The sequence below is a fragment of the Larimichthys crocea genome, chromosome VI (genome assembly GCF_000972845.2).
Source record: "Larimichthys crocea isolate SSNF chromosome VI, L_crocea_2.0, whole genome shotgun sequence".
Classification (NCBI taxonomy): Eukaryota; Metazoa; Chordata; class Actinopteri; family Sciaenidae; genus Larimichthys; species Larimichthys crocea.
Window position 1 is genome coordinate 4,225,526 of NC_040016.1, and position 13,773 is coordinate 4,239,298.

The 13,773-nt window shown below is 42.5% G+C and overlaps 1 protein-coding gene and 5 non-coding genes across 10 annotated transcripts in view; all 6 read right to left on the minus strand.

Annotated features, from left to right (window-relative positions):
- The window catches only part of eogt (EGF domain-specific O-linked N-acetylglucosamine (GlcNAc) transferase), a 35,454-nt gene that overhangs the window by 21,507 nt on the left and 174 nt on the right, over positions 1–13,773 (minus strand). For all 5 annotated transcript variants that reach the window (XR_003462502.1, XR_003462504.1, XR_003462503.1 and 2 more), the window contains exons 2-11: positions 12,423–12,684; positions 11,499–11,599; positions 11,142–11,250; positions 10,810–10,904; positions 10,621–10,725; positions 8,707–8,813; positions 8,437–8,540; positions 7,058–7,150; positions 6,176–6,247; positions 5,279–5,365 (exon numbers count right to left, since the gene is read on the minus strand). Coding sequence is in view for 2 of the 5 variants with exons in the window: in XM_019255808.2 (XP_019111353.2) it covers positions 5,279–5,365; positions 6,176–6,247; positions 7,058–7,150; positions 8,437–8,540; positions 8,707–8,813; positions 10,621–10,725; positions 10,810–10,904; positions 11,142–11,250; positions 11,499–11,599; positions 12,423–12,635 (1,086 nt within the window). In the remaining 3 variants the exon portion in view is untranslated. The remainder of the gene's footprint in view (positions 1–5,278; positions 5,366–6,175; positions 6,248–7,057; positions 7,151–8,436; positions 8,541–8,706; positions 8,814–10,620; positions 10,726–10,809; positions 10,905–11,141; positions 11,251–11,498; positions 11,600–12,422; positions 12,685–13,773) is intronic.
- On the minus strand, positions 1,317–1,388 carry trnae-cuc (transfer RNA glutamic acid (anticodon CUC)). Its single transcript has one exon. It is a non-coding gene; the product is annotated as a tRNA-Glu (tRNA).
- On the minus strand, positions 2,058–2,129 carry trnae-cuc (transfer RNA glutamic acid (anticodon CUC)). The gene has a single exon. It is a non-coding gene; the product is annotated as a tRNA-Glu (tRNA).
- trnae-cuc (transfer RNA glutamic acid (anticodon CUC)) lies at positions 2,936–3,007 on the minus strand. Its single transcript has one exon. It is a non-coding gene; the product is annotated as a tRNA-Glu (tRNA).
- On the minus strand, positions 3,790–3,861 carry trnae-cuc (transfer RNA glutamic acid (anticodon CUC)). The gene has a single exon. It is a non-coding gene; the product is annotated as a tRNA-Glu (tRNA).
- trnar-acg (transfer RNA arginine (anticodon ACG)) lies at positions 9,534–9,606 on the minus strand. The gene has a single exon. It is a non-coding gene; the product is annotated as a tRNA-Arg (tRNA).

Below are 13,773 nucleotides of genomic sequence, written 5' to 3' on the forward strand. Positions count from 1 at the left end.
ACCCTGCAATGTTTTGTTGGATCGCCGGATCCTGTCTGAATGCACACTCATGTGCAGGCTGTAATGTTTTGTAATGTCCACTCCTGGGTGTTCATTCATTTGTGAATAGGATTGAGAGTGCAGGGTGACAGACCCTGTGTAGTTACGATATTGTTTTGGTTACTAAACCAGCCCCAAACGAAATTTTCAACCAGGAATCTAACCTGGGCAATGGCAGTGAGAATGCTGAATTCTTACCACCAGAACAAAATACATAGAATACGCCGTTTCATGTGAGGATGAGGCCATTTTGGATGATGCCGTTTCACGTGAGGATGACGCCGTTTCATGTAAGGATGAGGCCATTTTGGATGAGGCCGTTTCATTTGAGGATGAGGCGGTTTCATGTGGGGATGAGGCCGTTTCATGTGGGGATGAGGCCGTTTTGGATGAGGCCGTTTCATGTGAAGATGACGCCCAATTAGACGCCGAGAGTGCAGGGTGACAGACCCTGTGTAGTTACGATATTGTTTTGGTTACTAAACCAGCCCCAAACGAAATTTTCAACCAGGAATCTAACCTGGGCCATGGCAGTGAGAGTGCTGAATTCTTACCACTAGAACAAAATACATAGAATACGCCGTTTCATGTGAGGATGAGGCCATTTTGGATGATGCCGTTTCATGTGAGGATGACGCCGTTTCATGTAAGGATGAGGCCGTTTTGGATGAGGCCGTTTCATGTGGGGATGAGGCCGTTTCATGTGGGGATGAGGCCGTTTCATGTGGGGATGAGGCGGTTTCATGTGGGGATGAGGCGGTTTTGGATGAGGCCGTTTCATGTGAGGATGACGCCGTTTCATGTAAGGATGAGGCCGTTTTGGATGAGGCCATTTCGGATGAGGCCATTTCATGTGGGGATGAGGCGGTTTCATGTGGGGATGAGGCGGTTTTGGATGAGGCTGTTTCATGTGAGGATGACGCCGTTTCATGTGGGGATGAGGCCGTGTCATGTGGGGCTGAGGCGGTTTTGGATGAGGCCGTTTCATGTGGGGATTTTTGGATGAGGCCGTTTCATGTGGGGATGAGGCCGTTTCATGTGGGGTGAGGCGGTTTTGGATGAGGCTGTTTCATGTGAGGATGACGCCGAATTAGATGACGCCGTTTTGTGTGAGGATGAGGCCATTTTAGATGAAGATGACAAAGGTTTTTTTGAGACTGAGTGACGTTTAGGCGACTCTGATGCCTTTTCATTTGAGTCTGAGATCTGAGGATGTCCTAAAATGAACACCGTACCAAAACTTTTAGTTGCAGCACCAGCAAGCCCCACAAAACATGTTCCCTGACCGGGAATCGAACCCGGGCCGCGGCGGTGAGAGCGCCGAATCCTAACCACTAGACCACCAGGGACTTCTACAAGTCTTTTTTCGTACAGATTTTGCAAGACATTACATGCCTTGAAAAGGCCAGTTAAGAGCAATAAAAAGCTACTTCCTAATTGTTTCACAGCAGTTTCAATCAGCATATACAGACACATCTCCAGCAACACACCTCAACCCCCTGCACAACCCTGCAATGTTTTGTTGGATCGCCGGATCCTGTCTGAATGCACACTCATGTGCAGGCTGTAATGTTTTGTAATGTCCACTCCTGGGTGTTCATTCATTTGTGAATAGGATTGAGAGTGCAGGGTGACAGACCCTGTGTAGTTACGATATTGTTTTGGTTACTAAACCAGCCCCAAACGAAATTTTCAACCAGGAATCTAACCTGGGCCATGGCAGTGAGAGTGCTGAATTCTTACCACTAGAACAAAATACATAGAATACGCCGTTTCATGTGAGGATGAGGCCATTTTGGATGATGCCGTTTCATGTGAGGATGACGCCGAATTAGATGACGCCGTTTTGTGTGAGGATGAGGCCATTTTGGATGAAGATGACAAAGGTTTTTCTGAGACTGAGTGATGTTTAGGCGACTCTGATGGCTTTTCATTTGAGTCTGAGATCTGAGGATGTCCTAAAATGAACACCGTACCCAAACTTTTAGGTGCAGCACCAGCAAGTCCCACAAAACATGTTCCCTGACCGGGAATCGAACCCGGGCCGCGGCGGTGAGAGCGCCGAATCCTAACCACTAGACCACCAGGGACTTCTACAGGTCCTTTTTTGTACAGATTTTGCAAGACATTACATGCCTTGAAAAGGCCAGTTAAGAGCAATAAAAAGCTACTTCCTAATTGTTTCACAGCAGTTTTAATCAGCATATACAGACACATCTCCAGCAACACACCTCAACCCCCTGCACAACCCTGCAATGTTTTGTTGGATCGCCGGATCCTGTCTGAATGTACACTCATGTGCAGGCTGTAATGTTTTGTAATGTCCACTCCTGGGTGTTCATTCATTTGTGAATAGGATTGAGAGTGCAGGGTGACAGACCCTGTGTAGTTACGATATTGTTTTGGTTACTAAACCAGCCCCAAACGAAATTTTCAACCAGGAATCTCTAACCTGGGCAATGGCAGTGAGAATGCTGAATTCTTACCACTAGAACAAAATACATAGAATACGCCGTTTCATGTGAGGATGAGGCCATTTTGGATGATGCCGTTTCACGTGAGGATGACGCCGTTTCATGTAAGGATGAGGCCGTTTTGGATGAGGCCGTTTCATGTGGGGATGAGGCCGTTTCATGTGGGGATGAGGCCGTTTCATGTGGGGATGAGGCGGTTTTGGATGAGGCCGTTTCATGTGAGGATGACGCCGAATTAGATGACGCCGTTTTGTGTGAGGATGAGGCCATTTTGGATGAAGATGACAAAGGTTTTTCTGAGACTGAGTGACGTTTAGGCGACTCTGATGCCTTTTCATTTGAGTCTGAGATCTGAGGATGTCCTAAAATGAACACCGTACCAAAACTTTTAGTTGCAGCACCAGCAAGTCCCACAAAACATGTTCCCTGACCGGGAATCGAACCCGGGCCGCGGCGGTGAGAGCGCCGAATCCTAACCACTAGACCACCAGGGACTTCTACAAGTCCTTTTTCGTACAGATTTTGCAAGACATTACATGCCTTGAAAAGGCCAGTTAAGAGAAGTAAAAAGCTACTTCCTAATTGTTTCACAGCAGTTTCAATCAGCATATACAGACACATCCCCAGCAACACACCTCAACCCCCCTGCACAACCCAGCAATGTTTTGTTGGATCGCCGGATCCTGTCTGAATGCACACTCATGTGGAGGCTGTAATGTTTTGTAATGTCAACTCCTGGGTGTTCATTCATTTGTGAATAGGATTGAGAGTGCAGGGTGACAGACCCTGTGTAGTTACGATATTGTTTTGGTTACTAAACCAGCACCAAACAAAATTTTCAACCAGGAATCTAACCTGGGCCATGGCAGTGAGAGTGCTGAATTCTTACCACTAGAACAAAATACGTAGAATATGCCGTTATATGTGAGGATGAGGCCGTTTTGGATGACGCCGTTTCATGTGAGGATGAGGCCATTTTGGATTATGCCGTTTCATGTGAGGATGACGCTGTTTCATGTAAGGATGAGGCCGTTTTGGATGAGGCCGTTTCATGTGGGGATGAGACCGCTTCATGTGGGGATGACGCCGAATTAGATGACGCCGTTTTGTGAGGATGAGGCCATTTTGGATGAAGATGACAAAGGTTTTTCTGAGACTGAGTGACGTTTAGGCGACTCTGATGCCTTTTCATTTGAGTCTGAGATCTGAGGATGTCCTAAAATGAACACCGTACCAAAACTTTTAGTTGCAGCAGCAGCAAGCCCCACAAAACATGTTCCCTGACCGGGAATCGAACCCGGGCCGCGGCGGTGAGAGCGCCGAATCCTAACCACTAGACCACCAGGGACTTCTACAAGACCTTTTTCGTACAGATTTTGCAAGACATTACATGCCTTGAAAAGGCCAGTTAAGTGAAATAAAAAGCTACTTCCTAATTGTTTCACAGCAGTTGCAATCAGCACATACAGACGCATCCCCAGCAACACACCTCAACTCCCCGCACAAACCTGTAATGTTTTGTTGGATCGCCGGATCCTGTCTGAATGCACACTCATGTGGAGGCTGTAATGTTTTGCAATGTCCACTCCTGGGTGTTCATTCATTTGTGAATAGGATTGAGAGTGCAGGGTGACAGACCCTGTGTAGTTACGATACTGTGTTGGTTACTAAACCAGCCCCAAACGAAATTTTCAACCAGGAATCTAACCTGGGCCATGGCAGTGAGAGTGCTGAATCCTTACCACTAGAACAAAATACATAGAATACGCCGTTTCATGTGAGGATGAGGCCATTTTGGATGAGGCCGTTTCATGTGAGGATGACGCCGTTTCATGTAAGGATGAGGCCGTTTTGGATGAGGCCATTTCATGTGGGGATGACCCACAGACCCTGTGTAGTTACGATATTGTTTTGGTTACTAAACCAGCCCCAAACAAAATTTTCAACCAGAAATATAACCTGGGCCATGGCAGTGAGAGTGCTGAATCCTTACCACTAGACCACCAAGGACCAAAAAGTCCTTTTTCGTACAGATTTTGCAAGACATTACATGCTTTGAAAAGTTAGTTTTTGATTGTTTCACAGCAGTTACAATCAGTTAAACCAGCCTCAATATTACATTTTTGACCGGGAATCTATCCCGGGATGTGACAGTGAATGTGCCATATCCTAGCAACTATACAACCAAGAACGAAAACTTTTACTCTTTTACTAAACTTTTATTTACTAAGAGTCACAGAGTGAAAAACAAGATGCAACAGGACCTGGAGGCATGAACAACACCTCTTGTGTTGTGTGAATCACTCCAAAGGAAAAAAGGTGTTGATTAGCAGTTTCCTGGTGATCTAGTGGCACAGATTTAGCACTCTCAATGCCATGATTCGTTTCCTGGTCAGGGAATGCTCACTTTTGTGAGTCTGTGAAAGTGACTGCTTGAGTAGCAACAATGACTCTGACTTGTCTGTGTCATAAACAAAAAAATGCTTTAGAAAAGGGAAAATGTCACCAGTGCTGGCTGAAATATATGAACAACACCACAAACTGCAGAGAAATTAAGAAATTACCACTGAGAGGAGTCATCATCTCTCTGACAGTTTCTGCAGAAGGTTTACATTAGCTTCGCTAAGATTGTCACTAATTTTACAACTATAGTGGATAATACAGGCGTTCATGAAACTGTTCCCATCCCATCTACATAAACAATTACAATATGCTTACAATATAACAGATGTTAGTTAGTGTTTCCGAAAAGACGTTCTTCTTACCTTTGGCCCATCTTGTGGGATGTTCAGTCGATGGAGGACATGCTGGGAGAACGCCCTGAACATTCCTTCACTGGAGCAGTCTGAGATCTGCCATCAACATACCACAAAAAGTGTCAATTTTACTTATAAGCTATTCCATTTTCATCCATTCAATTCAAAACATTCTATTAAAATTATTATTTTGATAGGTTTTGTATAGCCATGCAAAAAGAAATAATATTTCTATTTTTAGAAAATGTACTGTCTGATTTTAAATAAATTGAAGGCAAATTGAATCTGTCCACACTAGACCACTGCACTGGGTTCTGATGAAAAATATGTAACACGCTGGGAATCGACAATTGTAAACATATTCCCTGATCTACTGGGAATGAATAGCATATGAGCCTATGCATTTCTCAGGTCCAAGAATCTCACACATACATCGATGCACTATAGTTGTAAATGTGAGCACATGAATATAAACATGACATGTGCTGCAGGGGCAATCAAAAGCATCAGCTTGAGGTTGACCTATCAATATTTTACAGCTCAAGGCTGGAGCCACAGGACAACACATATTTACATGGTATCATCCTTATAGTAATCTCCTTGGAATTATCATTTAAATAACATAAGCACTTGCTGAGCTTTTGAATATATCACATAAATATTTGACCTGATCTGCATGTTTATGACTAAACTGGATATCATTGTGCATGTGGAGAGCAAATGCCATTAAATAATTTTCTTAAAAATCTATCATGAAATGTACGATAAAAACATATAAATGAAGACACAAGGCAGGATTGAAAGTATAAGATGCTGCAACTGGTTGAAAGCAAATACATATGTAAAGTGCATCGGGTTAGTGGCTGCATTCACAAACATACTGTATATACATGAGGGGTAACTTACGAGAGGGGTGTTGTAAAAGAGGCCATATCTCATTCTCGGAAGGAGGGAGAAGAAGGCATCTTTGAAGCACACCTATAGAAAAGTGTGAATAAATCAATAAGGTAAGCATACAGCTGAGAAATCAGTTGATGATGCTGTATACACGAGCCTCTGTCTGTCTATGTGACATCTTCAAATTTTCAAAAATACTGGAATGATGATTTGGATGTACATGAACTATTAGGCAAGATATAACATAAATATAAAACTTGCTCATTGCTGTAGTGCTATTTTCAGAGATCACTCAAGTGCGAAGATGGGACCTCATCCATCCAGATGGGTTATTTAGTCACTCCAGCAAATTCTGGGTCTGCCCCAGGGTCTCCTGCGAGTTGGACACACCCAGAACACTTCCAAAGGAAGGCGCCCAGGAGGCATCCTAATCAGATACCTGAACCACCTCAGTTGGCACCCTTATGCCTTTCCCTTCAGCTGGTGGAGCCCCATGAACTAAGGCACGGCCACCAGACACTAGCAGGCGAGCTCCCTTTTCGGGTCTGGCTCCAGGAGTAGAAACTAGTTAGATGGGGCATTATTTACGGTCTTTTTTAAAAATTATTATTATTATATTGATGGAATTTGAGTTTCTGTCTTATACATATATTTTATCAAGACCATTGTTGCTGCTTGTGGAACACCAAACACAGTATTTCCCTAACCCTGTGCCAGAGGATTGCCTGTTAAAAACAACCAAGTACTGCGGGTCTGTGACAACACTCCAAAGACTAAAGACAAACAATCAGGTTGGTATTTCCAAACAAACATGCTTGAGTAACCAATGAGTTCAACACCTTTACAAGGAAGGAGCATACAATGACCACCCAGAGGAGGCATTAAACTTACTCTTTTCGAGTCATAGGTCTTCAGGTGGACGATGTCATACTCTGAGAAGGCCCTCCATGTTTCACTGAACAGATCTCCATAACTATAAAAACTCTAGGAAAAGACATAAAAAGAAGGGGACAAATGTTAATTCAATTAATGTTACATCTGAAATGAAAAACAAAGCCATAAAATTAAAATCAACTATAACCTGCAGCTGTGCCAGAATCACTCATCTGTTTTCAAACTGTGCTGGTTGTATTTGTCTGAAGTTTTGGTTTTATACAAGGTCTGTTATCATATCATTATCTGACAGCCTGCCGCTGTTTTCATTGCCGTGCGGAGTTTGTGCTGAAAGGTCACGGTTTTTCTTCTTCCCGGCAGTTCTCTCTCCCTCCTATTTCTCTTTCTCTCTTTCCCTTTTCCTCTTCACCTCTGTCCACAGTGGAGGGAACAATGGGCCGGATAAGCCTGTCCGTAAAAGCATTCTGTTTTTCAACTGGTGTTTCCCCTTGATGCCTCCATCAGGCACATATGCCACTGCCTTGTCAAACAAAAGCTTTGGCTGGTTGTATGTTGCAGACAAACTGCTTGGCTTTCTCACTGGCTTGTAGTGCTCAAATCCAATCTCAGTTTTCATTTGCCTTGGACACAAAACTCTTTAAATATTTTCATTACACAGCTTTGTTGGATACTGGATTCTGATTCCATCACCGAAGGCATTACACAGTCTGTTATTTCTGTATAGCAGACCATTGTTTTGAATAACAGACCACTGTTATGAAGGCAGTTCTGATCATTTTTAGAATCAATCAATCAGTCAATCAATCAATCAAAGCAAAGTTCATTTCTTTATTAAGTAGCCGTACAATAAGCAGGATAATGTACAAGGGAACCGGTAATTGTTGCTAAATAAACCCTGGAAGGGTGATTCAAGACCCTGCACCAGTGACTGGTTCACTGTACATTATCCCTTACATTTGACTGTTTTCATGTTAGTCTGCACAGTAAGGTCAGACAGTGTTTTATATAGAGAGAGAGAAAGCTAAAATGTGCCACTCTAGTTGCCAAAATAATCTCAATCAAAGTAATCTTATGCTTCATCAGTATTTTGAAAACTGGTGTTGTATCTTGAGAACAGACCCATTGTATGATTCTTATTAATATATGAAGGATGAGAATCTTTAACATTTATCATCTTTTGCTGATTTTTTGTAAGTGTGGCAAATGGTATAAATTAAAGAAGCAAATCAAAAATACAGTTGTAGTAGCAGACATGTTCAGCTGAGTTTGTACAGCTACATTTCCAAGAATAGTATAAGCTAGTTATCCTTACATAGAAACAACATTTCCATAATTCCCCTCCATTGAAACTGTAGTGGAAGGCATCAGGTACCCACCGTGTCCCACATGATGATGTTGATATCTGAACTGAAGGAGTTGTTAATATGCTGGGAGACGTAGAGATTGACAAAGTCACAAAAGTGGTGGTACATGTTCACCCCTAATAGAAAAACACACAATTATTACTTCTGTCATCATGTTACAATCCTTACTATTACATATTGGAAACATGAACTGACTGTAGGCAAGTCTCAAACAAGCTGAGTGTGCACACATGTAGAAAGGAGCACATGTGCTGTAAGTCGTGTGAAAACTTTGTTAATTACCAGCATCCAGTTTCATGAAAACAGTGGGTTTTTCTACAATGATGTCACAGTGTCCATCCTCTATGGGATTAAAGTCCAGCTCTGTAAATGTCTGCAGCTCAGCATACCTACAAAAAGAGCACAGCACAACAATATACAATTATTAGTATAATATATTATAAAAATTCTCCATGAACATGGAGTTGGCACACAATGGAAATAATAAACATTCAGAATAGACTGATGGCACATTAGGCCTGATAATAACAAAAAATGTGATATTTTGGCTACGACCATTGCGTTCATACAAAGGTTAATATCAAGTAGGGGTTGGTAGCATAGTCTGAAATGAAAGGTTTTGATTGTTGTAGCCTATTGTGGTCACTGTAGTCCATACATGTCCATAAATGAGGACAAAACAACTCCTGATCCAAAGTCACACGCATTATCCATGAGCCCACTACGAAGACACATGCTTTACAAAGGTCATCATTTGGAGATGGCTGGTTAAGAAGGTTTGATATTCACTGATTCATTGTGATCAGATTTTGGGTGGCAGTTCATTTTAGATCATCATAGCTAAGTAAAATACTACAACTGGTAACAGATGCTATTAAGTGACTTAGGTGACTTGGGTGCACATTATTTGCACTGTTCTAGTTTCAAATGTATTGGGGATAGGGTTTCATATAATCTCTGAGAAAGTAAAAGTTGTTTCTTTTCAAATATGACCAGAGGTGGGACTAATAGAAGACTAAGACTTTTCTGTTTCTCTGCTGTAATACATCATTCTGGCAGAGAGGCTCATTGCAGTATAACTCTGTCCACAAATGAGGAAAAACAGGTCACGAGCCAGCCAGGAGTCGAACCTAGAATCTTCTGATCCGTAGTCAGACGCGTTATCCATTGCGCCACTGGCCCATTGACATGGCATGTGGTCCTGACAAAAGGCAAGTGTGAAGCACAGACTCCACCCTCACATTCCTGTCAGACCCTCCCCCCTACTTTCAGGGTTCTGTAGTAACGTGTTTTCCACCAACTTCACACACGTGACCACAAACACACCAGTAATTTGAGATGCTATTTGAAAAGTAGTCAATTTAGTTGAATCATTTGAAAGAGACCTGGTGGGATCTATGAATTATAATACTATGTAATAATATAATAATACTTCAAAGAGAGGTCTCCAGCTGTCACTTTAATCTAAAATTACATTAAGTACTTGTTTCTTTACTTCATTCAGTCAACAGAGGTCTCTTCTTATGAATCTCTCAACATGCTTCTTTCACTGTTGTCCTTGTAATGGAGAAAAATAGTTGGTCTGATTAAAAGTAAACATGACACGTATTGTTAACTGTTAATTCTACAGGCAGGACATGAGCTGTCAGTTATCAGTGTAGGAGAAAAGCACCACCTAGTGACGGTCGGAGTTACTAGATCCAACCCACTAGGTAATGAGATTTACGTCCCTGGTGGTCTAGTGGTTAGGATTTGGCGCTCTCGCTGCCATGGCCTGGGTTTGTTTCCTGGTCAGGGAACTTAATTTAAGAGCTGGTTGAGTAACTACAATATCAAAACGACAAAGGGATCACGTCATTTTTCTCTGTCAATTCTATTCACAAATTTAAGGAACACACAGTACACATGCAATTCATTTAGAAACATTGCAGCCTCCACATGAGACCATTAACAAGCAAAGTACAAATTAGCCTCCATAAATTATGCAAAAGTAACGTCTGAATGCATGTAATTTTTTCCAAATTCTGTGATGAAAAACCCAGATTAAAGTCCCTGGTGGTCTAGTGGTTAGGATTCGGCGCTCTCACCGCCGCGGCCCGGGTTTGATTCCCGGCTTTAGGCTCTCTGAGTAGCTATAAACCCAATTCTCAAGAGTTCAAAAAAGCCCAGAAATTGAATATGTGTGTCCTGTCTCACCATGATTGTAAGGGGCTCTTGTGCTGCCCTTCTGCAGCAAGTGCACGCTTGTTCAGGCTGCAACGACCGCCAATCTCACCCTCCTGAATGAAGTCCTCCTTGTATCTGCAGAATAAACATGCATGAGTTTCCGGATACTCATCTGTGTCAGTGCAAGGCTCAGCCCATGTCACTTTCAAAAATACTGACCTCTCATGACTTCTGCGTGGTTTACGCAAGTCCAGGTAAAGGTTGGTTGCCTTACAGAAGCGAGTGTGGCTACTACATTTTAAAGACGAGTCCCCCTGCAAAAGCATAGCAGTAAAATTTGCAATTAACTAGAATTAGTATTTAAGGGATATTATCAAACTTTAGAGATCATGGTCCACCTTCTATGCTCCTTATATTACTGCTTTGGGAGAGCAAATTATGTCCAGGCCTATTGTCTGTGGACTTTGTTTAGCACTGTGTCTGTTTCTACCTGTTGTTTCTTCCTGTTGACTCAGCAGGCCCGTGGGAACTAAGGAAACACACAGACTTACTGGCTTGACGGCCTTGCAGAGTGTTTTGATCTCAGAGAGGCGTTCCTTGACGTAGCCAAAATCAGCCTGCTTCCAGAAAAGCTCCCGGGCTGCCTCCAGTGAATGGGCCCTGACAAGTCAGAGATTTAGGCAGATCAGAAGCCAACACCATAATGGTTCATCAATGATTCATTCTATGAATAAATACACTTTTACTTAGGAGAACCAACAGAGGCTCTGGTTCGATAAATTCAATACTTATGAATAAAAGATTACTATAATTTGGTATACTTAAGATTTTTGAGCACCTGACACATCATGGATGGTTGCTAGGAGAATGTGGAAATAAATTATGTAAACTGTATTAATAAACAGTACCATCCAGAGTCAGCTTTGGTACAGGCTGGATAGCTGAAGCGCTTCCCAGGATCACAGTTCTTCTCATAACCCCAACACGCAGACGGATCCTGCAGTGCATCCTGTTGTAAAAACAAGTGTGCATGTATAACAAGAGAAATACCAGAGAGAGAGAGAGATAGAAACAGAGACTGAAAGATGACTGATGAGTGATGAAAATCTATTAGAAACTATAGAACAAAACATGCATATAGGAGAGGCCAAACAGTGGGTGGTTCCCTGTTATGGATGCATATAGGAGAGGCCAAACAGTGGGTGGTTCCCTGTTATGGAAAAAGACTTCTGTGAACACGCAATCATTTTCCTGTGCTAAGAAAGACAAGTCAGAATTAAATATATAAAAATATATATAATAAATGAAAAATATTTGCTAATCCAGCTCATGAACTAACTAAAGAGATGGAGTTGCAACACTGTTTTTTTTAAAATAAATGCAAATACAACATGCTTTTCTCTAACACTCCTTTTACTTACTAAGTCTTAACATCTATAGTAAAAAACTAATACTGATTTTTGAAGAATATTTATCTTTTCTGTGAAACGCCTTTTCTAACTTTTCTAAGTCATTCTGTATGGACAGTCCTCTGTGTCCTCTTACTATCTACAGTACAGCAGTGTCCATTCACAAACACACATCACTATACAGATAAATTATATGTGCAATCTCTAACACATAATGGGCTGCCTATTCTGACAAATCACACCGCCACCATCACCTTCACAACACTTAACAGAGAACACAGCTCAACAACAAGTTTCATGCTGTTATTGACCTTAATGCACTTGAGAGTCCAAATAACAAAGAAAATGAACTAACTAACATGCTACCACTCGACACTGAAAGCAAATCTGAACAGTGAAAAGTTCCCACAGTGCATATCTTACTTTAAAGGGGCAGAGTGGGTCCAGGCGGCATTGCTTGGCGACCCTCTTGTTGTTGTAGAGGAAGTAGGGTACATGCTCTGGCGGCAGGGAGATCACGCCGTAGTTGAGCAGCGGTGGTGCTGGTGCTGGTGGCTTGTGGTTGGTGTTCTCAGAGCTCTCAGTGGTGACCACAGCGAAAGAAAAAACGATGCCCAGCGCTACCAAGAGCAGCATAGTCAGAGTCACACAGACATGTGAGATAGCTGCCTCTCCTCACAGCACCCTGAGGGGGAAACAAACGGAGAGAGACACAGACACAGACTCAGACTTGCACTCTGTAATCTTGGTTAAAAGCCTAGCAGCACAGTTTACAAGCACACGGGCACAGGCAAGTGTGTGGGAACTGAACTCCAGGCGGATCTGAGCACCACATAAGGAAAGGTCCTGTTGCAGGAAGTATTGCTGACCCTTTTTTCCGACTGTTGTCCGGCTGAGGCTGAGGGGGGGTGAATGAAAACTTACTTACACTTCCAGGTGGCTGAACCAGCACTGATACACAGCACAGTCATATTTCATGAGCCATGCAAAGTCTCAAGTGTGCCCGTGCTTACACAGCCCAAAGCCATTTTTCAAGCGTGTTAGTGTGACTGCTGTTATTACACTGTGCTGCAATGACTCCCACATCTCAGCACATCTGAAGGAGCTGACTGATGTTGATGTATGTGACTAACACAGTCTGCAGGCAGTTTGGTAGCAGCTAAAGTCCCACCAGGCATTAAGTACACGTCAAGGAGCTACTTCAAGGGGAGGTTCAATAACAGTTTACAATGGGCGTAACGGGACGCCTGAAAGTACTGCTGCATCAGCACAACCATCACAGAAGGAAAGCTACGTGCGCCTAGCTTCACTTTTGTAGTTAATTATCATTGTAAGACTTACTTTAATTGTTCACGTAAGATAAAGCTTTTTTTTATTAACGAGCACCAGTCTACTTTGTGTCGTTTTACACTCACCGTCACGTCGCACTCGTGCTCTCGAAGAAGAAACGAACTTAACTTTAATTAACCCAGATATATAAAATTAAACTTTTAGCCAGCGACAGTGAGTTAACGGAGCTTTGAGAAAAAACGCTACAAGAAACACTAAAGACGCAGGAGATAAATCTCATGACTGAGAGTAGGTGAAGGTAATAACGCCTTATTTACTCTGTTCTTTGTCACAGGGTAAAATACACGAACACTTTACCGGAGGCTAATGTCTGAATTATTGACGCGGTGGCTAACATGTACTCAACAAAGCCAAGACGCCTTCACGTTCATTTAAGCCGCACCGATGTGGACAAATATTTAACTCCTCCGCGGTCACTTAACTC